This window comes from Hyla sarda, chromosome 10 (genome assembly GCF_029499605.1).
Source record: "Hyla sarda isolate aHylSar1 chromosome 10, aHylSar1.hap1, whole genome shotgun sequence".
NCBI lineage: Eukaryota > Metazoa > Chordata > Amphibia > Anura > Hylidae > Hyla > Hyla sarda.
In genome coordinates this window covers 2,921,541-2,945,007 of record NC_079198.1, presented here as the reverse complement: position 1 = coordinate 2,945,007, position 23,467 = coordinate 2,921,541, and the positions used below count along the sequence as shown (strand labels likewise).

The 23,467-nt window shown below is 46.1% G+C and overlaps 1 protein-coding gene across 8 annotated transcripts in view; it reads left to right on the top strand.

Annotated features, from left to right (window-relative positions):
• IGSF21 (immunoglobin superfamily member 21) overlaps positions 1-23,467 on the top strand; it is a 443,107-nt gene that overhangs the window by 98,471 nt on the left and 321,169 nt on the right. For 4 of the 8 annotated variants that reach the window (XM_056544295.1, XM_056544294.1, XM_056544293.1 and 1 more), the window contains one exon: positions 22,588-22,712. In XM_056544295.1, the coding sequence (XP_056400270.1) occupies positions 22,677-22,712 (36 nt within the window). In that variant the 5' untranslated portion in view covers positions 22,588-22,676. Of the gene's footprint in view, positions 1-14,419; positions 14,528-22,587; positions 22,713-23,467 lie in introns of those variants that run through there. The other 4 variants (XM_056544297.1, XM_056544292.1, XM_056544296.1 and 1 more) reach the window with 3 other exon arrangements.

The window sequence follows — 23,467 nt, the reverse complement described above, 5'->3', positions numbered from 1 at the left end:
TCATATATCATATTGTAAAGGCTTCTGCTCTATAGTCACTGTGGGGGACAAGGAGCTGAGAGATGTAACCGCCAAATACCGCAAAACGAAGATGTGAGACCTAAAAATATCGCCACAAAACGAAGTCAATGGGAGGTAAAGAGATCGATACGAGAGAAGAGTCCGCCGGGCGCTCAGCTCTGACCTGTTTGTTGTTGTTTGTGGAATTTTCGTATCTATTTAGACACCAATTTTTGGAAGTGAAAACACAGTTTTGGATTATGTTCTGATACAGTGAGGCAGGGGGGATAAGGCGGGAGGGGGGGCGATAAGGCGGGAGGGACGGTTAGGCAGGGGGTACGATTAGGCGGGGGGGAGGGAGGGGCGGTGAGGTAAGGGGGAGGGTGAGGCGGGGGGTGGTGAGGCGGGGGGGGGAGACGGCGGGGGGAGGGAGGGGCGGTGAGGTAAGGGGGAGGGTGAGGCGGGGGGGGGGGAACGATGCAAGGAGGCGGCAAGGCAGGGGGGACGGTGAGACGTGTTTGGCATTTCGGTTGCCGCATCCTCTCGTCTCGTATTAATCGCTTGTACATTCGTTTTTTTTCCAGTTGCTCCTTAATTATTTTTCCACAGTCTCCTTCATGTGTTAAGGAAGAAAAAAACCTTCTTGGTATTAGTAAAGTAAACGTACGCGGCCCCGGCCATGTGAGAAATTAATTGCAAGACGCTTTAGAGCGATTACGCTAAATTTTGCCTGGGGTAACGCTCCGGCACCGGGGGTCTGGGAATAACACTTCACATTGAACGTCGTCTCACTCTATACATTTAGATACCGTCTCACACTGTTCTGTGTCAGGCTGCAGTCACATCCAGAGCTGCGCTCACAATTCTGCTCTGTACACCATCTGTAAGCATTGTGATATCTCTTCACTAGTGATCCTCAGCCTGTGCCTCCCCAGGTGCTGCTGAACTACAACTCCCAGCATGTCCTTATTGTACTGCTCCCAAGCTGTGGCTCTACACTTGTTGCAGGACTACACCTCCCATCATGCACTAACAGACTTCAGCTGTCAGGACTTGATGGGAGTTGTAGTTCTGCTCTACTGTTGTGTTATGCCCTTATGCCACCAATGTCAATGTCGCCCCTGACTAGTGGTACATATTACACTCCAGTCACAGTGCATCCCTCCTGTTTCTATTGTGTTTGAGCAGTGTTTTTCCAAACAGTGTTCCTCCAGCTGTTGCAAAACTACAACTCCCAGCATGCCTGGACAGCCAGGAATGTCTTTACTTATATAATAAAAATCCAGGGAAGTCTCCATACATTCCAAGGTTACATTTCACCCAATGGAAAGACGTCTATACAATATGATACATACATCAACGCAGTGTTTCCCAACCAGTGTGCCTCCAGCTGTTGCAAAACTACAACTTCCAGCATGCCTGGGCAGCCTTCGGTGTATCCCAACCAGTGCGCCTCCAACTGTTGCAAAACTACAACTTCCAGCATGCCTGGGCAGCCTTCGGTGTATCCCAACCAGTGTGCCTCCATCTGTTGCAAAACTACAACTTCCAGCATGCCTGGGCAGCCTTCGGTGTATCCCAACCAGTGTGCCTCCATCTGTTGCAAAACTACAACTTCCAGCATGCCTGGACAGCCTTCGGCTGTCCAGGCATGCTGGGAGTTGTAGTTTTGCAACAGCTGGAGGCGCACTGGTTTGCAAACATTGCTTTAACATATGTTGTTGCACACATGGCCGTTCTTATACATTTTGTTTCTGGATCTGTATATATAATTTTTGCGCCTGCGCGGTAGGAGCGGCGGGCAGTGCAGGTGTAATTTTAGACGTTCCGATCTTAAGGAGATGACGGTTGGTGAACGCACTTATAAATATTCAGCATCGGAGATGGATTTTCTTGCTTTGTTCTTCGTACACGTCGGGTAATTGCCGTTTAATGAATAGATAGGAAAATCATTAGGAGCAGAGAGAGAAAAGTGCCGTCATTTCATTCTATAATTCTATACCGCATGCACCGCGCCCGCCTCAACCACTGGCACAATTATTAACTGGGTATGGCGGATGGGAGCGGCGTCCCGTGCTATGGAAATCTTATGTCTCCTGCTCACACAACTACTGGATACAATGTATCAGTGTAAGAGCCAGCAGGATGTGCACGCTCAGTTATTGTGACATCTGGACGCTCCTGTATAACGTCTCCTCATTGATGCACGCTCAGTTATGGTGACATCTGGATGCTCCTGTATAATGTCTCCTTATTGATGCACGCTCAGTTATGGTGACATCTGTATGCTCCTGTATAATGTCTCCTTATTGATGCACGCTCAGTTATGGTGACATCTGGACGCTCCTGTATAATGTCTCCTCATTGATGCACGTTCAGTTATGGTGACATCTGGACGCTCCTGTATAATGTCTCCTCATTGATGCATGCTCAGTTATGGTGACATCTGGATGCTCCTGTATAACGTCTCCTTATTGATGCACGCTCAGTTATGGTGACATCTGGACGCTCCTGTATAACGTCTCCTCATTGATGCATGCTCAGTTATGGTGACATCTGGATGCTCCTGTATAACGTCTCCTCATTGATGCATGCTCAGTTATGGTGACATCTGGATGCTCCTGTATAACGTCTCCTCATTGATGCATGCTCAGTTATGGTGACATCTGGATGCTCCTGTATAATGTCTCCTTATTGATGCACGCTCAGTTATGGTGACATCTGTATGCTCCTGTATAACGTCTCCTCATTGATGCACGCTCAGTTATGGTGACCTCTGGATGCTCCTGTATAATGTCTCCTTATTGATGCACGCTCAGTTATGGTGACATCTGTATGCTCCTGTATAATGTCTCCTTATTGATGCACGCTCAGTTATGGTGACATCTGTATGCTCCTGTATAATGTCTCCTTATTGATGCACGCTCAGTTATGGTGACATCTGGACGCTCCTGTATAATGTCTCCTCATTGATGCATGCTCAGTTATGGTGACATCTGGATGCTCCTGTATAACGTCTCCTTATTGATGCACGCTCAGTTATGGTGACATCTGGACGCTCCTGTATAACGTCTCCTCATTGATGCATGCTCAGTTATGGTGACATCTGGATGCTCCTGTATAATGTCTCCTCATTGATGCATGCTCAGTTATGGTGACATCTGTATGCTCCTGTATAATGTCTCCTCATTGATGCACGCTCAGTTATGGTGACATCTGGACGCTCCTGTATAATGTCTCCTCATTGATGCATGCTCAGTTATGGTGACATCTGGATGCTCCTGTATAATGTCTCCTCATTGATGCATGCTCAGTTATGGTGACATCTGGATGCTCCTGTATAACGTCTCCTTATTGATGCACGCTCAGTTATGGTGACATCTGGACGCTCCTGTATAACGTCTCCTCATTGATGCATGCTCAGTTATGGTGACATCTGGATGCTCCTGTATAACGTCTCCTCATTGATGCATGCTCAGTTATGGTGACATCTGGATGCTCCTGTATAACGTCTCCTCATTGATGCATGCTCAGTTATTGTGACATCTGGAGGCTCTTCTATAATGTCTCCTCATTGATGCACACTCAGTTATTGTGACATCTGGACGCTCCTGTATAACATCTTCTTATTGATGCACGCTCAGTTATGGTGACATCTGGATGCTCTTCTATAATGTCTCCTCATTGATGCACGCTCAGTTATGGTGACATCTGGATGCTCTTCTATAATGTCTCCTCATTGATGCACGCTCAGTTATGGTGACATCTGGATGCTCCTGTATAACGTCTTCTTATTGATGCACGCTCAGTTATGGTGACATCTGGATGCTCTTCTATAATGTCTCCTCATTGATGCACGCTCAGTTATGCTGACATCTGGATGCTCCTGTATAACGTCTCCTCATTGATGCACGCTCAGTTATGGTGACATCTGGACGCTCCTGTATAACGTCTCCTCTTTGATGCAGGTTTACACTTGTGTCCGTAGCCTTGTCTCCTCGCCTGAGCGTGTGACCGCTGTTCTATCGGCGAGGAGGATGATATGTTAGCGGGCCCCGCCGGTCGATCGTACAGATGTAATAATTAGAGCATGCGATAATGGGTCCTCCTCATTTATCTTCATAATGAAGAGCTGCAGTCTACAACCTGAGCTTCTGATATGGTTGGGTGTACCTGGAGAAGGACAGGGCCAGAACCGCCAAACCGTGCACATGTATAGATACATCCCCTCACCTATAGGGCAGCTCCAGGATTAATTGGCGCAGGATGTTACATGATTTTGGAGAACATTTGCTTTAGTTCATAGTTCTGTCCGCTGTGTTTTACCAACCAGTGTGCCATCAGCTGTTGCAAAACAACAACTCCCAGCATGCCCAGACAGCCTTTGGCTGTCTGGGCATGCTTAGAGTTGTAGTTTTGGAACAGTTGTAGTTTTGCAACAGCATCTGGGTATTTATACTTCACTCACTGCCTGGAATATTGGATCCTTCCTTGTTACTGGCCTTGTAATTGTATCTCCTGGTTTACCTGCTTTTATTCTTGGCTTGTTCTCGGACTACTCTTTTTGCTTACTGTTTCTGTACTGCGCCACTCTCTCTATTATCGACTCGGCTAGTTGACATTACTTGTACATTCAGTTTGTGTGTCTTATGTTTGTCCTGTTTGCTGCTCAGTTTATGGTTAACACATTGTGTCCTGACCTGATCCCTGACTTTTATACTTATTTAGTATTTTAGTATTTTGACATCGCTACACCTCACACTCGTTCTGTATAGGGACTGTCATCCATTTGTGGGTCTGTTGCTTTGAATAATTCTGTGGGTTCCTGCAGGCCACATATATATAGCAGCCTATGGGTGTTCGGGATGACGCTTGCATGAATATATTTCTGTACATTAATGGCTCCAGTGTCCGGTCCCCCCCTTTCTCAGTTCTGCTGCGCGGTGTCTAATTATCCTGGCTCTGCTATTTATAAGTCCCTGTGTAGCTAACAAGCGGCTCCTGTCATTTAGAGGGGGGATCTCTCCCATCTTCAGAGGCCTCACTTACACGAATGTTTATGTGCATGAAGGAGCTAAGTCTTTCGTTCCCAATTAAATATTAATGCCTTTGGATTTGCCTCCATTTGTCCTTCGAGCGGCCGGATTATTAATTAGCAGAGTAATAACGCGCCGCGTGCGAAAAGGACCGCGGCCGCTCTGAAGTGTCACGTCTACGAGTGTGCTGCCAAATTGAATTATACTGTGCAACACATAACTCGGCTAAAATATTTATTCTGCTGCTTGTCCTGCGAGGCGATCAGTGATGGCCCCCAGGGGCCCCGGTCCATCCATCCTTTAGGCCCCGCAGCACACGTCTTCGCCTATGAGAGGCCAATGCTCATTTAATTAGAGTTAATTCTTACAAGAAGCAGCGAAGTGATCCGCAACATATGGGGGGAGAGAAGGGTTTATGGCGCTTGATGCTGTTTTTATATTTGCAAAGAAGATTCAATAGCAAAAAGAGGAAAAGACGTGAAATCCCTTTGTGTATCGGTCATGTGCGGACACAATGCATCATCCTATAGAACATGGATCACAATTGTCCAACATGTTAGATGCTGTGATACTTAACGGGGGCGTCTGGTTTCAGAGACCAATTTTAGAACACCCCTTTAGGGCATCCTGAGTTAGAGCGGGGGTGTCCCAGGGTCATGACCTTCATCAGATCAGTCACAGCAAGAGAGCGCCCCCCTATGCAGGACCCAGCACATCCCAGCAATATACAACTTGATATCTGTGACCAGTAACTTGTCATTCCTCCTGTGGCGCTTGCTGACAGATTCTCTTGCAGATCACAGTTGATCACTAGGTGCCCTGTGTGATAAGAAGTCCTATCGGGTGCCTTTTCTTATCACTAGGGGTCCCATGTAATCAGCAAACCTTTTGGGTGCCCTTCCTCAACACTAGGGGTCCCATGGGATAGGTGGATATTTTGGGTGCCCTTTCTCATCACTAGGGGTCCCATGTGATCAGCTGACTCATCTGTAGTGGGGCCCTATGTGATCAGGAGGCATTCCAGGTGTCCTCATTTTGGGTCTCATGTGATAGGTGGACCTTTGGGGTGTTGCTTCTCTTCCCTAAGGGTTCTATGTGATCAGAAGGCATTTGGGGTCCTCTTTGTCATCACTATGCATCCCATGGGATGATTAGGGGTGCCCTTAATTACCACTAAGGGTCCTATGGGATCAGCTGAGCTTTGGGGTTTCCTTTCTCATCCTAGGGGTCCCATGGGATCATTGTACATTTGGGATAGGCTTACTCATCACTAGGGGTCCTATGGGATCAGCGGGAGCTTTGGGGTGTCCTTACTCATCCCTCTTATGGGATCAGCGGAGCTTTTGGAGTGTCCTTTCTCATCCCTAGGGGACTTGTGGGATCAGCTGAGCTTTGGGGTGCCCTTTCTCATCCCTAGGGGACTTATGGGATCAGCTGAGCTTTGTGGTGCCCTTTCTCATCCCTAGGGGTCCCATTGGATCATTGTACATTAGGGGTGCGCTTACTCATCACTCGGGGTCCTAGGGGATCAGCAGACCTTTGTGGTGCCCTTACTCATCCCTAGGGATCCTATGGTATCATTGTACATTAGGGGTGCCTTTACTCATCACTAGGGGTCCTATGGTATCATTGTACATTAGGGGTGCCTTTACGCATCCCTAGGGGTCCCATGGAATCGGTGTACATTTGTGGTGCCTTTTCTCATCCCTAGGGGTCCCATGGGATCAGTGTACATTAGGGGTGCCCTTTCTCATGCCTAGGGGTCCCATGGGATCAGTGTACATTTGTGGTGCCCTTTCTCATCCCTAGGGGTCCCATGGGATCAGTGTACATTAGGGGTGCCCTTTCTCATGCCTAGGGGTCCCATGGGATCAGTGTACATTAGGGGTGCCCTTTCTCATGCCTAGGGGTCCCATGGGATCAGTGTACATTAGGGGTGCCCTTTCTCATGCCTAGGGGTCCCATGGGATAAGAGTACATTAGGGGTGCCCTAACTCATCTTTAGGGGTCCTATGGAATCATCAGACCTTTGTAGTGCCCTCTGTCATCCCTATGGGATCCCATGGGATCAGTGTACATTAGGGGTGCCCTAACTTATCACTAGCGATCCCATTGGATAAACAATCTTTAGTCATCTCTGGACACATTGTGGGGAACTTTTCAGTCCCTGCACCAGTGCAAAGTGGGAAAACTGCACAAAGTTTTTTTTATTTTTTTTATTTTTTTTTTTTTTTTTGCACAAGCCCTGCTTTTGCATACATTTTTTCTTGCATGATAGATTTTTGCAAATTTGCCACTCTGCACTTGTGTGCGGAATCATAAATCCCCCTTTCCCGCTAATGTATTATTGCATGAAACATGTATCAAAATTGTTGCACACATCGCTGTAGTCGCCACATTTTATAACTGGGCAGTGTCCCAAGGTCATGACCTTCATCGGGCAGCCATGTCTTAAAAGATCGCCTCTCTGTGGAAGAACCAGCGCATTACACAGACAACCCAAGGGGATCAATTGTGTAATACTTAATCCCTCTGGTGGGGGCACTATTGGGAAATTCAGGTTCTCCTTTAGGTAATCCAAGTCTCATTCTTGCAGTGTTTCCCAACCAGTGTGCCTCCAGCTGTTGCAAAACTACAACTCCTAGCAGGCCCGGACAGCCAACGGCTGTCCGGGCATGCTGGGAGTTGTAGTTTTGCAGAGAGTTTAACGTCTGGATTTCGTGATGTGACGTCTGGATTTCGTGATGTGACGTCTGGATTTCGTGATGTGACGTCTGGATTTCGTGATGTGACGTCTGGATTTCGTGAGGTGACGTCTGGATTTCGCGAGGTGACGTCTGGATTTCGCGAGGTGACGTCTGGATTTCGCGAGGTGACGCCTGGATTTCGCGAGGTGACGCCTGGATTTCGCGAGGTGACGCCTGGATTTCGCGAGGTGACGCCTGGATTTCGCGAGGTGACGCCTGGATTTCGCGAGGTGACGCCTGGATTTCGCGAGGTGACGCCTGGATTTCGCGAGGTGACGCCTGGATTTCGCGAGGTGACGCCTGGATTTCGCGAGGTGACGCCTGGATTTCGCGAGGTGGCGTCTGGATTTCGCGAGGTGACGTCTGGATTTCCCTCTTCAGACCCGGTGTCGCCCCTTTTGTTGCCGGATAAATCAGACACGTTCCTGCATCTGTGCTCTGACCGCTGGGGAGGACGTTGGCGTTACGAACAGGACTTGTAAGCTCGGTGGCCTATATAAATCTCTAAGCTTGCAGGTCCTCCCTTCTCCTCGGAACAAATGTATAAATCCCGTCTCTGAGTCGGCGCGCCGTACGTGGTTTAATTACCGGGAAGGAATCATGGCTCCGTGTATGAGGACGTACAGCGCCCGCCGCCTGATTTATAAAAAAGGAAGAAAAAGGATACAGCTCTTCATAAAGCTCCGCGCCCGCTCACTGCGCGTCACGTACCATAATATTCTTTCACTTCTAAAGGGCCCGGACTAGTGAAAAGGAAATCCTTGTATAAGGAGATCTCTCCTTTCTGTCTATGAATGGAAACACTACAACTCCCAGCATGTCCTGATCAATCATTGGATAGTGGCCTGTGGCTCAATAGCTGTTGAAAAAATACAACCTTCAGCTGTCAGGGTATGCTGGGAGTTGTAGTTTTGCAGCAGCTGTAGAGCGACAGGTTGGAGGTTCCTAATCCAGAGGTTGCATCTTGTTATATCCTAATATTTCCTGTAGCCGATGGTTTGTTACAATTGTATCCAGTCCAGACAATTCTATGTGATCTGTATCAGTCATCTCTCTATACTGATTGTTACAATGTATCTGACAATATTATCCGGGGATATGGTGGAGTATTGTGGATACAGGATATAACTCAGGATCAGTACAGGATAAGTAATGTATGTACACAGTGACCTCACCAGCAGAATAGTGAGTGCAGCTCTGGGGTATAATACAGTATATAACTCGGGATCAGTACAGGATAAATAATGTAATGTATGTACACAGTGACCTCACCAGCAGAATAGTGAGTACAGCTCTGGAGTATAATACAGAATATAACTCAGGATCAGTACAGGATAAGTAATGTAATGTATATACACAGTGACCTCACCAGCAGAATAGTGAGTGCAGCTCTGGAGTATAATACAGGATATAACTCAGGATCAGTACAGGATAAGTAATGTAATGTATGTACACAGTGACCTCACTAGCAGAATAGTGAGTACAGCTCTGGAGTATAATACAGGATATAACTCAGGATCAGTACAGGATAAGTAATGTAATGTATGTACACAGTGACCCCCACCAGCAGAATAGTGAATACAGCTCTGGGGTATGAATCAGTGCACACTGGGGTCTTGTCTTAGGAGCTTACACTCTCCTCAGCCGGGTCCTGTGTTAGCGGTCGGCGCTGTTACGGCAGAACATTCTTGTTAGTGAAGTGACAGGCTGTAAAATCTCAGCCTCACAAATCTCTCCTGGAAGAATGTGGCAAATGAGATCTATTCTCCCTCCAGGGGCCCCGGCATCTCGCGCTCACATCACCTAAAATATATATATATGTGTGTGTATGTATATCCCGTCCTTCGATAAATATCAGGCGTTTGTAGGGAGCGAGGGAGAGGATTGTGTCAGCGCGTGAAAAATGACACCTCTCAGGCCGTCTCTCTCCCGGCTGAAGGCGACGCTTCTCTCTCCGCATACTAATCGGTGTGGCGGGAAATCGCCGGGTTTGATTGCCGCGCATCCCCCCCTTTCCAAGGTCACCGAGGTGCTCAGAAAAAGCCAAAATGATTCCATTAGCGCATTAAACGTCTTTATATATTTTTTTTTTTGTGAGAGCAGAACGTAAGCGTCACCTCGGTGACACCGCACAATCGTCCCTGTCAAGGGCTTTGTTCAGCGGAGGTTGTCGGTCTCAGGCGCCACTTCTCTGGATGAAATGGCAACAGAGGAATGAGACGCCATGCCCGCGACCTGTGCAGAACCCGGTACTGCCCCCTACATGGAGGAAACATCTTTGCACGTGTCTTGGCAGTGCCCCTTTGCGCAGGGTCTGTTGGTCGCCCTGGAACACGAATTCAGAGACTCTGTACCCAGGAACTGCCTATTGTACCATTTGGTGCTTTACGGTCTGTTCCCTGGGACCCATGATGTGGAGGCCATCCAGGAGGCCTGGCACCTTATCAACTGTTTTAAAGGGGTATTCCAGGAAACAATTTTATTTTTATTTTTATAAAGTTGAGTTCTTCTTTTCTGTCTCACAACAGTTCTCTCTGCTGACACCTCTGTCTGTCTCAGGAACTGTCCAGAGCATAAGAGGTTTGCTATGGGGATTCGCTCCTTCTCTGGACGGTTCCCGAGACAGGTGTCATCAGAGAGCAGTTAGACAGAAAAGAACAACTCAACTTCAGCAGCTGATAAGTACTGGAAGGATTAAGATTTTTTAACAGAAATAATTTACAAATCTGTTTAACTTTCTGGAGCCAGTTGAGATATATAATATGTTTTTTTTTCCTGGAATACCCCTTTAAGGACGTTGTGTGGCTTGCCAGGAACTGCCTCGTAATTAACAGGGAGAACATGTCCATCCGGGACTGCCACAGGTTTATTCCCCATTTCCCCCTGACGTTATATCCCAGTAGTATAGCCCTGTGATCCGCCCTCTCCCTTCTGCCACAGTCGTCCACTCCCCATGCCCCCAGCCCTGCTCCATAGTCCACTCCTCTCCCCCAATCACAGATTGTATTGCTTGGCTTTCTCGATTTCTTGTGCTTTTCTCTTACAGGATTGATCGGAATGTTAGTGTAGCATGTGGTGCGGCGTATCTTAGGGAACCTTTCCTGTGTATTGTATCGTCTTGCTTTGTGTGATTGTAATTATTCGTATGACTTGTAATGACTGAACAACCAATAAAGCTCTTTCAATAACAGATGTCCTCGTATCTGTTGCCATTATCCACCAGGTGTATCTAATCCTATCATGTGTATACTGTCTGCTGAGCTATGCATCTAAGTCTATCATGTGATACTGTCTGTTGAGCTATATATCTAAGCACATCATGTGTGATACTGTCTGTTTAGCTATGTATGTAATCCTGTCAGTCTTGGATCCTGTTCTGTTTAATATATTAATGACCTTGTAGAGGGGTGTAATAGTAAAGTAGCAATCTTTGCAGAATATACTAAACTCTGTAAAGCTGTAAACACTATAGAAGACAGTGCACTGTGTATAGTAGATAACACTATAGAGGACAGTGCACTGTGTATAGTAGATAACACTATAGAGGACAATGCACTGTGTATAGTAGATAACACTATAGAAGACAATGCACTGTGTATAGTAGATAACACTATAGAAGACAGTGCACTGTGTATAGTAGATAACACTATAGAGGACAGTGCACTGTGTATAGTAGATCCAGACTGAAGTGCCACAATGGATGCACACCTAGAACATGTAATTGTGCAAAATGAAACTTTTATTGGTACAATAATCACAAATAACAAAAAGACCCTGTTAAAAACACTTAAGTAGAGAGAAGGATGTAGTATATGGGAGTAGTAGAGAGGAGGATATGCTGTGTAGGGTTCTTCATGTGTCTCGGATACATTGTCTCTTCTTCCTCGGTGTCCTCAGTCTTTGCTCCATCTCTTTGTTGCATTATTTATCAGTCGCAGACCGTGGCCTCGGGCGGCGCAGACGCGGTATTTTGTCTTACACGGATTCTCTCCGTCAGCTCTCCTGAAGCTTTAGACATTGGAGTTTTAGCAGAACATTTTCAGACACTTTCCTCCGATTCTTACGTTTTCTCCTCCGGGTCTGCGCGTCGCCATTCCGCTCCACGTGACCTGAGCACGCACTTCTGAGATACAGTCAGGTACACACTGAAGAAATTCATGTGAAATCCGGCAGGCGTTTTATGTAAATTCTGCGCAAATTCCACCTTAAATCTGACTCCCATCGCTTTTAATGTCATTTCCACAATTAAGTTCTCGCAGAGGTTTTTCCGACAGAATTTTCTAACCAAAGAATGGACGTGTCCTCCCCAATCCGTTAAATAAAATTCCATGAAGTCGGTGGGGCTTTGAATTTCCATGCATCAAATAAGCGCAAATTCCCCTTAAGTTCTGCTTTATTTTACCTTCGAGCAGAAAGAGGATTTCAGCGAGAAATTTTCTCTCGCCATGTCGTCATTGTGAACGCTCCATTAGGCTATGTTCACACAATTTCTGTGCAGAGATTCCGCATTGATTTCAGGGGGATTCTTTTGCGCTTGGAATATCTACAATCACATGCATGGAGCGGACTCTCTAAGCGTAAGGGATGTCTGCACACTCTTGGGTTGATTTTTGTGATTTTTGGTTTTTGGGGGGAGGAGGTTGGTTTGAATTCATTCTTCCCACTGAATTAAATTTTACATTTTACGTTTATAATTGTTGGGATACGAACACCACAATGAGACCACTTGCACACCGCCGCTAAATGGAGCTCCGTTGCGAAAAGACAAAGCTCCCATAAAAAAAACGGACCCTATTCAAAGTCAATGGGAACCGTTGGGTGCCCATTGTGCTCGAAACCTTTTGAAGGTCCATTTAGCGCAGTGGTCTCTAACTGTAGCTCTCCAGATGTTGCAAAACTTCAACTCCCAGCATGTCCGGACAGCCAAAATCCTGTCTGCCTTCTCCAGAGGATCCACTCTGTCCCTAAAATGTAAATCAAGGCCTTTGTGCAGTGGTCTTCAAACTGCGGTCCTCCAGATGTTGCAAAACTTCAACTCCAAGCATGCCCGGACAGCCATTGGCTGTCCGAGCATGCTGGGAGTTGAAGTTTTGCAACATCTGAGGGCCACAGTTTGTGACCACTGGTTTAGCGCGAAAGAAAAGGGGCTAACAGACCCAGAACGGGGCGATGATATGAACGTAGTGTCAACTGCCCCTTATTCTCTTTCTGCATGATGTATTTTTTGGGGTATTTTTTCCCCTATAAACCATAAAAAATGGCACCCTACAGACATACATGGAATTTTTTCTGCCTAACTCTATGGGAGGAAGAATGCCACAATTTAGCGAAAAAAATTATTCTGCCATTTGGATAGACAATCAGTGGACCGAAAATCGCCACTATAGGGTGAAAGCGCCTAAAAAATAAAAAATCCATGCGGGTCTGGCATTCTATTTTTCCCTATTAACTTTCAGACGACATCTTGCTGCAGAGTTTTTAGTCCGAGCGAGTATGGTATGGTTTTGGTTTTTTTTTTATACAAAAAAACGCTGTGTTTGCACCCATAAAGACATAAGATGAAGTGCAGGGGACGACTTTCAGGCAGTTTACATGTAAAAACACCTCTGTATTTCAGAAATTGCTTTGACACGTTAATGTCCCAAAATTGTCCTATTTTACAATAGATTTTTTTTCTAAGCTGTAGTTTCATGATGTAACCCAAAAAGTCCAAAAAAAGAGCCTATTTAAAAAATGTTTATAAAAAAATAAAATAAATTAATAAAGGAAAGCCTGGGTAAAATTAAATATACTGTAAAACTGTAAAAAAACAAAACAGTTTGACTTTTTTTGCTTGTCAAACAAATTCTTTTTTTAGCCTTAAAATACAGACCAAAAGTCAAAGTTTGCCCCGCTGGGAGCTGTGAAATTAGCAGTATGGGGACCCCCAAAGTAGTCACAGATTGTCGTAGTCAGGAACAAACTCGGGGTCACCAGGAGAGAGGATAACGGAATCCGAACCAGGAGTAGCAGTAAAACAACAGTTATTGATCGTTAAGTCAGTACAAGTCGTACAGTAAATTGCAATCACACAAAGCATGGCGGTACAATACATAGCACAGGTTTCCTAAGCTATACATCACACCACATGCTACACTAACATTCCGCTCCATCCTGAAAGAGAAAAACGCCAAAGTCTATTTACCAAACATTACAATCTGTGATTGGTGAGGGGCGTGGGGACTATAGGGGTAAGAACGGGGTGGATCACCGGGCCAAACTACTAAGCAACAACATCAGGGGGACATGGGGACGTAGAGGATCTTCACTCCTCTTCATGGGCGTCTGGGCTGTCCAAGATGGCATAGTCTCTAAACAGACTCTGGATCAACCTGCGGCAGTCCCGGACGGACATGTTGATGATGACGGTTCTTAGTCAGTCATACAGTGTCCTTACAACTAGACAAATGTGAAAAGATGTCAGGTGCATAGAAAGGAACGGGTCAGGGTCAGAAAGAACAATTAAGCAGTAATAGTGTGAAGAACCAGGAATGACCATAATCACCAGGTCACTTTATATAAGGCCGCAGGTGATGATGTCATCTCTGAGTGCCGGTTGCCTAGCAACTGGATGCGGCTGCCAGCAGGGGGGACCAGGGGCAAGTACCACAGACTGTTGTCTGATCTCCCACAATGCACTGCACCAGAGTACCAGGAAGTCTTGATGCAGCTATGGATGAAATTGGAGAATATTCTGTACATACGGTAAATGGCGCAGTCTGATATTCAGGTAATTCAAAGCCCTGATGGTGTTCAGGGCCTCATGTTCCCCACTGAAGGGGACCCCGTACACTGAAATGAAGGGGCCCATTTTGCATTGTGACATATTGACCATTACTAAACCTATAAGCCTGTGACGCAGATTTGTTGTGGATTCCCCACGGTCACGTTGTACGTTTCGTTCTCCGGCTTCTCTAGTCCATCCTGATAACGGTTGTAGAGTTTGGTGGTTTCCATGGCGTTCTGTCCTCTCAGCATGTGAGAACAGCCAAAAGCCTGTCTGCCTTCTCCAGAGGATCAACTCTGTCCCTGAAAGATAAATCAAGGCCTTTGTGCTGTGGTCTTCAAACTGTAGTCCTCCAGATGTTGCAAAATTTCAACTCCCAGCATGCCCGGACAGCCATTGGCTGTCCGGGCATGCTGGGAGTTGAAGTTTTGCAACATCTGGAGGGCCACAGTTTGACACCACTGGTTTAGCGCAAAAGAAAAGGGCCCAACAGACCCAGAACGGGGCGGAGCCCAGCGGTGATATCGACTTAGCCTAAAATCCATTTTGCAATGTGACATATTTACCGTTACTAAACCGATAATCTGTCCTGCAGATTCGTTGCGGATTCCCCGCGGTCACATTGTACGGTTTCTTTCTTCGGCTTCTTCAGTCCATCCTGATAACACGGCTACGGTTGAAGATTCTGTCGGTTTCCGTCATGATCTGTCCTCTCTGTGGTGATCACCTTCACTGTAAATCGTCACTCGCATTGTCCGTTTTTTCGTATTCTCTCCTCCCCCAGAGATGGCGGTATATTTTTTTTTTCTTCCTTTAAGACGAGACTTTAGTGTTTCTCCGGGAGCAGACAGGCTGATCTGTATCCTCGGCACGAGGCAGGAGGGAGCCACAGAGCGAGAAATACGAGTCACCGGCGAGAAATATGAGTCAGAGACAAGGCGAGATGCTATCGGCCGCGCCGGACGCAGCCTTCAGATGCTATCACGCCGGCGTTCTTTATAACCCAAATAAGCCAGTCTGGTCCGGTGCCTTCTGAGAGGGGGCAAAGACAAGAAGCGAGAGCGCAGGGAGTCACAGCTCGGGGAGACAGCACAAGCTATTAAGCATCTTGGGGAGAATTAATGACGGGAACGGGGGTCCGGACGCGGCCATTAATCCCACCGCGTGCTCCCGGCGCAGGTCAGGAAAACTATTAAGGAAGAACACAGTATTTCACTGTGCCGGGAATGGCTAGACTGTCACCCCCAGGTTAGACAATAGAGACACCCGCAGAGTCAACATCAGTTGCAAAAAAGAGACAGTCTGAGCTGAAACAGTCTCTTTTATGACATTAGTCTAAGGGACTGTAATACGTATGTTGATCTGTTTTAGAGAGGTGGCCCTGATCTGGGAGACTGTTACATACAGATCTGTCTCTTTTAGAGAAGTAATGCTGATCCAATAGACTGTTCTATGTAAAACTGTCTCTTCTAGAGAGGTGACAATGATTTGAGAGACTGTTGCATACAGATCTGTCTCTTTTATAGATGTGATGCTAATCCAGAGACGGTTTTGTGTACAACTGTCTCTTCTAGAGAGGTGATCCTGACCTGAGAGACTGTACACACAGATCTGTCTCTTTTAGAGACTGATAAATATAATTGTAATTATTTACATAGGTGGTATTGATGTGGGAGACTGCCATATGTTTGACAGCCGCTTTTAGAGAGGTGACACTAATCGGAGAGACTGTTATATGTAGAGCTGACTCCTAGAGAAGTAACACTGAGACTGTCTCTTCCAGAGAGGGGACACCACTACTATGTTCTTATGGTGTCATTCCTTTACTACAGATTATGATAGACGAGCGCAGGGGATTTATTGCTGTCTCTTCAGGAGAGAGGACACTGCTCCTTATGACAGTCTTGATATATTGCTGTCTCTTGTAGAGAGGTGACAGTGCTGAGAGACAGCCTGATGTATTATCCCCTCTTCTAGAGAGCAGAACACAGTGATTTATTGCTGTCTCTCCTAGAGACAACACTGCGCTGAGAGAGCCTCATATATCTCATTCTTCTAGGGACCTGACATCTCCAAGAGACCGTCTGATGTGTTGTTTTCTTCTTAGGTAGATGGGTGATGGAATAACGACCCATTACGGTCTCATACAGGGCCACGCTGAGATGGGTGCTCAGGGTGTACTGCACCAAGTGTCTGAAGAGTAAAGGGGCGATGACCTTCAGATTGGTTTATTGCCTAAAGCCCCCCCCCGCTGAAATGTCAGTGCTGTACTGACTACGACTACGCTTCCGTCATACAGGTGGTGTGGGCGGGGCCTTCATTTGGTGCTCGGTTTCATCAAGCAGGAGATGGAAGCTCATGCTGAATCCTAATTGGACCATTGGTGCTGGTACCTGCCGTCTAATTATATAAACCCGCCTACTGGGGGCACCAGATACAAAACTGCACAAAGGCATCCAGGAGCCTAGAGTAGGCCCTGTTATCCTTCCTTAATGTTCAGAGAGGTAATAGACATTGTGAGACAGTCCACTGTGCTGGAGTCTGTTCTAGAGATAAATGTAGTCCTAGTGATGGTGGGGTCTGTCTATTTTGCTGAGAGATCACACTGCACATACAGAAGGTCTCTTCTCTGTTGTCTCTTCTAGAGAGGCCACACTGCATATACCCCCCTGCTGTCTCTTCTAGAGAGCGCACAGTCTCTTCTCTCTGTTGTCTCTTCTAGAAAGGTCACAGTCTCTTCTCTGCGGTCTCTTCTAGAGAGGTCAGTCTCTTTTGTGCTGTCTCTTCTAGAGGGGTCACAGTGCACACAGAGACAGGTTGATTAAGTGCTGTCTCTCTGGTGGAAGACTATGATTTAATGCCTTTCCTTCTGGAGCAGTGACAGTGCGCTGACATTCTACATGATTTAATGTTGTCCTCTAGAGAGCTCACCAAGAGACTGTCATATCTAGAGAGGTGACTATAGAAGATGGCAGTAAATCAGGCTGTCTCGTGATGTACCAATGTCAAAGCTCACAGGGACAGTCAGATTTATTGCTGTCTTTTCTAGACTGATGGCAGAGACTGTCTCTGGTACAGAGTAAACTATACATGTTATATTCAGTATCTTTGTGAATATAACAGTCTGAATAAATGTGGTCTCCTCCTGGCAGCACACGGTCTCAGTAGACTGTCTCTCCTAGAAAGGTAAAGCTGCATGGAAGGTATCAATATGTCAGCCATAGATGACCCGGTGCTCCGGGATCTGGATGTGTCCTGTTGTCTCCCCCTCAGCACACAAGCCTATGTTACATCAGTATGTTCTTTGGGCCTAATCCTCCTCCCCTTGTGTCCTGTGACTGCCCATACACTGGCATACCTCATCAGATGCAATGAGACATGTAGAGAGACAAGCAGGGCTCACAATAGACAGGAATGGCCATGGCCTCCACACTAAAGCATGCTGGGAGTAATTGAAGCTTTTGGCCCTGCCAGGGAATTACATAGAAAGTGAGTGGACTTCAAAGCCTTGAAAATAAACATAAAACACAATATAAATTGGATTACCTTAAATTCCATTTTGTAATCTTCATTTATTCATTGTCAGACCCACTTATGTTAATTTTGTATCGCTGTATGCTCTCCTCCATATCTTTAGCCTGTGTGAGCTGTCCTCCATGTATGCTCTCCTCCCTATTTACAGCCTGTGTGATCTGTTCTCCATGTATGCTCTCCTCCGTATCTTTAGCCTGTGTGAGCTGTCCTCCATGTATGCTCTCCTCCCTATTTACAGCCTGTGTGATCTGTTCTCCATGTATGCTCTCCTCCGTATCTTTAGCCTGTGTGAGCTGTCCTCCATGTATGCTCTTCTCCCTATTTACAGCCTGTGTGATCTGTTCTCCATGTATGCTCTCCTCCCTATTTACAACTTGTGTGATCTGTCCTCCATGTATGCTCTCCTCCCTATTTACAACCTGTGTGATCTGTCCTCCATGTATGCTCTCCTCCCTATTTACAGCCTGTGTGATCTGTTCTCCTTGTATGCTCTCCTCTCTATCTACAGCCTGTGATCTGTCTGCCATGTATACTCTCCTCTGTATCTCCAGCCTGTGTGATCTGTCCTCCATGTATGCTCTCCTCCCTATTTCCAGCCTGTGTGATCTGTCCTCTATGTATGCTCTCCTCCCTATTTCCAGCCTGTGTGATCTGCCATCCATGTATACTCTCCTCCATATCCCCAGCCTGTGTGATCTGCTCTCAATGTATGCTCTCCATTCCTATCTACAGCCTGTGATCTGTCTTCCATGTATACTCTCCTCCCTATCTCTAGCCTGCGTGAGCTGCCCTCCATGTATGCTCTCCTCCCTATCTCCAGCCTGTGTGATGTGTCCTCCATGTATGCTCTCCTCCCCATCTTCAGCCTGTGTGATCTGCCCTCTATATATGTTCTCCTCCCTATCTCCAGCCTGTGTGAGCTGTCCTCCATGTATGCTCTCCTCCCTATCTACAGCCTGTGTGATTTTCCCTCCATATATGCTCTCCTCACTCTACACACTATTTTTGCTGCATATACCCCCTCCCTGCTGCCATTACACACACTTAGCAGAAACAAAATAGTAGTACAAAAATGTTTGAAGCTGGGGACCCTGCCCCCTCCTGTCCTGATTTCCTATAGACTCAGGACACAATGTCGCTCCCCTCAGCAGTAGATCCTCTATAATGATGGGCTGTCCGGGATGTAATGGCTCCTGATGCTGTAGTCTTAGCCTCCTCATCTTCCTGCAGCATCGCTCCAGGCAGCGTCTATTTCTAGGGAATGGCTGGAAGAGTTTCTCCTTTCTTTCTTTTGCGCAGCTCATTAGAAGTAATTACAGTCAGGTGTTCAGGTGGACATCCGGCCCAGCAGGTGACAAGCATAGACGCTAAGGTGTCACACCGAGGCCAGGAAAAAATGGCGCAGATCTAACTGGTGAAATGTCCACTTTGATTTACTAACAGCTGCAACGATTTAAAACAAAGGGCTCAACAGACACATTATTGCAACATTTGTATCATCTATTGCAACATTTGTATCATCTATTGCAACATTTATATACGGTAATCTGCTGCAACATTTATATAATCTGCTGCAACATTTATATAATCTGCTGCAACATTTGTATAGTCTCTTGCAACAGTTGCAAAATCTATTGCAACATTTGCATCATCTATTGCAACATTTGTATCATCTATTGCAACATTTGTATCATCTATTGCAACATTTGTATCATCTATTGCAACATTTGTATCATCTATTGCAACATTTGCATCTGCTGCAGCTTTTTTTTATCATCTATTGCAGTGTTCCCCAGCCACGGTGCCTCCAGCTGTTGCAAAACTACAACACCCAGCATGCCAAGGCTGTCCGGGCATGCTGGCAGTTGTAGTTTTGCAACAGCTGGAGGCATCGTGGTTGGGAAACACTGATCTATTGAAACATTTGTATCATCTGCTGTAAATGAATGTAACAAGTTGGGCCTGAAGTGCATTAAATGGTGGACGTCACTTTTGCATTTGTCGTCGTTTCAGGTGACGTCATACACAGGACACTCTCGTTCCGTGCCGCCCCCTGCAGATGTCCCCCAACTCTCCTCCAGCAGCAGATCCCCGGCCGCTGCCACCGTCATCCTCTAATCTTGTATGCAGCTGATTTGCATATGACCTGTGATATGCAAATTAATCTTGTTTGTGAGAATGAAAGGATTTTTCCCCCTTTTTTTAATGTGTTTAATGGATGGCAGCCCTCATATTAATTAACCCTTACACTTTCAAGGGCAGTAACTTTGTGAAGATGTAAGTATCCCCCCCCCCCCCCCCAGATGGAGACCCCCCTCCCCGAGTGGAGAATTGCTGGAGAAGCAGAATGTGGATCTGCTGAGTCAGGGAGGGCTGCGCTCTTGGCAGGTGTAATTATTGCGGGGAGGCTCCTACAGGGGTGCTTGCTGGGTGTTTGGGGGCCACTTCACCGATAATTGCTTTTTCTACAGAGAATGAAATCATTTACCGAATCCGAAGACAATAGAATTGCGCGGTGATGTTACCTGCAGTGTCAGATGAGGGACGAGATGGAGGAGCTGTCAGGTTTCCTATTATCATCCAAGACCATAGGCCGAGACACCTGCTGGTCCAACAGGACAGTCCACGGGGGTCACAGGGGGAGGTCAGAGGGCGCCACTAAAATGCTCCAAATTTTTAGTGTCTTTACAAACATAATGGGGATTTGGAAATAAATGTGCAGCTACGTTTTCTTGCAATATGACGCATTATGCAACCGAGTCCTAATGTAAACACCGGGTTGTTTTTGGGTCCAAAATCCTGTGCTGGTTTATTTCTTTATGGCAAATGCAAAGTTTCAAATTCCCAGTGTAGCCATAGATCAGTGTTTCCCAACCAGTGTGCCTCCAGCTGCTGCAAAACTACAACTAGACCCGTATTCTAGAACTGTGTTTCCAATCCAGGATACCTCCAGCTGTTGCAAAACTACAACTAGACCCATATTTTAGAACAGTGTTTCCCATCCAGGGTGCCTCCAGCTGTTGCAAAACTACAACTCCCAACATGCCTGGACAGCCATTGGCTGTCCGGGCATTCTGGGAGTTATAGTTTTGCAACAGATGGAGGCACACTGGTTGGGAGCCACTGTCCTAAACAATGTGAGATTCTGTCCGGACATGCTGGGAGTTTTAGTTTTGCAACAGCTGGAGGCACCCTGGTTGGAAAACATTGTCCTATACAATGTGAGATGCTTTTCTGACATGCTGGGAGTTGTAGTTTTTTAACAGCTGGAGGCACATTTTTTAAGAAACACTGCCCTATACAATATGCAATGCTGTTCCAACATGCTGGAAGTTGTAGTTTTGCAACAGCTGGAGGCACCTTGGTTGAGAAACACTTTGACAGATAGCTGCTGCAAAACAGCAACTTTGGCCGCAAGGGCATGCTGGGAATTGTAGTTTTACTTCAACTGGAGGCACACTGGTTGGAGATCACTGCCCTATACAGGGAATGATGCTGTCTGGGCATGCTGGGAGTTGTAGTTTCCCTATAACTGAAGAGCTAGTGCTTGGAGATCACTGCCCTATGGAAGGAGTGATGCAGTCAGGGCATGCTGGGAGTTGTAGTATTGCAACCACTGCAGGACGTTAGGTGGGTGAACACTATACGATGGGCCGCAGTTGACAGACCTTATGTATATTAGAGTGTTACCCAACCAAGGTGCCTCCAGCTGTTTCAAAACTACAACCCCCAGTATGCCTGGACAGCCAGCGGCTGTCCGGGCATGCTGGGGGTTGTAGTTTTGAATCAGCTGGAGGCACCTTGGTTGGGAAACACAGGTAAAGTGATATGATACAAAGTGTTGGATCTATGTAGGTTACAGGACCATAATGATGTTGATGACTTCCCTCCTGTGATCTCCTCATCGCTATTGTAGCGGTAATTTTTCCGCCGCTCGTTTTTCTTTCCCTTTCGGCCGCTATTTTTATTTATTTTTTTATTTTTTTATTTTCTTTTCATTTTTCCGTTCTCGACGGTTTTCCACTTTCTCTTTTCTTATTGTTGTTGAATTCTCCATAGAATCGTGAGAAGCCGCAGCCCGGAGCCCTATTATCCGTATTCACACGTCAGTCTCTTCTGCTCTCCTTCTAGTTATGGATTTGATGGGTCTGAGCCGGATTTACCGCGAGCCCGTAGATGTTCCTATACAAGTCTTTCCAGAATCGATAGTGTGTGAACAGAATCCTGATACCTATTACCCTCCTGCAGAAATGAAGCATAATCCTCTCCCACCAATGTTAGTTCTGTTCGGCTGCTTCTAGGAAAGTTGGGTGGCCACCAATATGGCTGAAAGCTTTGCTATTAAGGGAGGGCGGCAGGGACGGGTATTGATTTTCAGCTAATAAAGTAAGAGGATGACCCCCACATGAGCTCTAATGGCTTCCATATTGATTGTGATAGAACGCAGTACATTATATAGTATGTAAATTACCAGTCACTTATCGGACGTCTTCTTCCCTCCTAGGTTACTTGACGGTCACCATTGAGCCCCTTCCTCCTGTGGTGGTCGGAGACGCAGTGACTCTGAAATGCAACTTCAGGACTGACGGGCGGATGAGAGAAATCGTGTGGTACCGGGTAAGAACACAGGTCATACATACATCTCTCTATCTAGTGCTACATATACAGACCCATCATAAATATCTATAGGAACATAAAATATCTAACATATTCTCATGGATCTAGTTAAATGTTTTATATACATTACTCACTATTCTGCTGGTGAGGTCACTGTGTATATACATTACATTACTTATCCTGTACTGATCCTGAGTTATATCCTGTATTATACTCCAGAGCTGTACTCACTATTCTGCTGGTGAGATCACTGTGTACATACATTACATTACTTATCCTGTACTGATCCTGAGTTATATCCTGTATTATACTCCAGAGCTGTACTCACTATTCTGCTGGTGAGGTCACTGTGTACATACATTACATTACTGATCCTGTACTGATCCTGAGTTATATCCTGTGTTATACTCCAGAGCTGTACTCACTACTCTGCTGGTGAGGTCACTGTGTACATACATTACATTACTTATCCTGTGCTGATCCTGAGTTATATCCTGTATTATACTCGAGAGCTGTACTCACTATTCTGCTGGTGAGATCACTGTGTATATACATTACATTACTTATCCTGTACTGATCCTGAGTTATATCCTGTATTATACTCCAGAGCTGTACTCACTATTCTGCTGGTGAGGTCACTGTGTACATACATTACATTACTTATCCTGTACTGATCCTGAGTTATATCCTGTATTATACTCCAGAGCTGTACTCACTATTCTGCTGGTGAGATCAATGTGTACATACATTACATTACTTATCCTGTA